General features: G+C 37.0%; 1 protein-coding gene across 1 annotated transcript; it reads right to left on the bottom strand.

Moving 5' to 3' along the window:
* Window positions 1-507: 507 nt before the first annotated feature.
* Window positions 508-1,078, bottom strand: LOC110025286 (the record flags this gene model as incomplete). The annotated part of the gene is given in 1 exon segment (XM_020725694.1): window positions 508-1,078. A coding segment is annotated over 1 exon segment (255 nt). The 3' UTR covers window positions 508-803.

The raw sequence follows: 1,078 nt of genomic DNA, 5'->3' as shown, positions 1-1,078 counted from the left end.
CAGCCATAACGACTTCTTAAATCCTTGCGGAAATTGCCAAACTGTTCTATTAGATTTACAGAATTTAGTAAATCTGTTGCAAATAAATTTCTAGATTTAACCCATTCAGGATTTAATAAATCCCGATTTAAGGGATTTACTAAAACCAAATACCTTAAATCTCATATGTTGTCAGACTGCACCTAAAAGTGATGGATGTGCATTCAGTGAAATAAAGTTTTTCAAAGTTAGAATTAGAAGATTTTGGACCAAGGGAGTGCATATAACTCTTGCTATAGAAATTTTTTTTTTCTAGCAGAGCTCAATGGCTGAATTGGCAAAGCTTTGTCCTTCCATCAAAATAATTTTCTTAAGAATATTCTAATGAAAATTATTGCCATTTCTATAACATTCAGTCCCAATAAAGATGTATAAGTGGAAGAAACATACAAACTTTGACGAAAACTTCAGTAAACTGAGCAGGGATAAATACAGAGATAATTGTCATAGAACACAAAAAGATAATTCAAACCGCCGCAAATCTGATTAGTCAAATTCATAATAACAGCTGCCACATGCGTGCATAAACATAAATTCAAAAAATTACAAATAACTTCAAAAATCACGATATCAACTTACTTTGATTTTAAAATCTCTAAAAATCACGCAATGAAAAATCAGCATGCTTGGCTTACAAATTGCAGTGACAAGTTCACATAATATAGAAATCATGTAAGTATTAAACCATTTCATATGTAGTAAAACCTCCTAATTTACATATCTCACACACACAAAAGTTTAACATTAGAGATTCGGAATTCCCGTTAATGCGGGCTATTTAACTGTGGGGGGTCACCGCCGTTGACTGGGAGAGATTGGGGGAAGAGGAATGAGCAGTTGCGGCAAAAGAAGACTGGTTGTTTGTCCGACCATCGCCACAAGGGAACAAAGAAGAGCTTAAGTACTTTCTCGCGATCCACCAGATCGGTTATTCCGCCGCATCGAACGCATCGCCCCGCCGCTTCCTGCAACACCCTCCCTGCCTGCTGCTCCAACCCTCCCACGAAGAAGAAGAACATCCTCTCCTTCTCTCTTCTTC

The sequence above is a fragment of the Phalaenopsis equestris genome, unplaced genomic scaffold (assembly GCF_001263595.1).
Source record: "Phalaenopsis equestris unplaced genomic scaffold, ASM126359v1 Scaffold000297, whole genome shotgun sequence".
Taxonomy (NCBI): Eukaryota; Viridiplantae; Streptophyta; class Magnoliopsida; order Asparagales; family Orchidaceae; genus Phalaenopsis; species Phalaenopsis equestris.
This window is presented reverse-complemented; position numbering and strand designations above follow the sequence as displayed.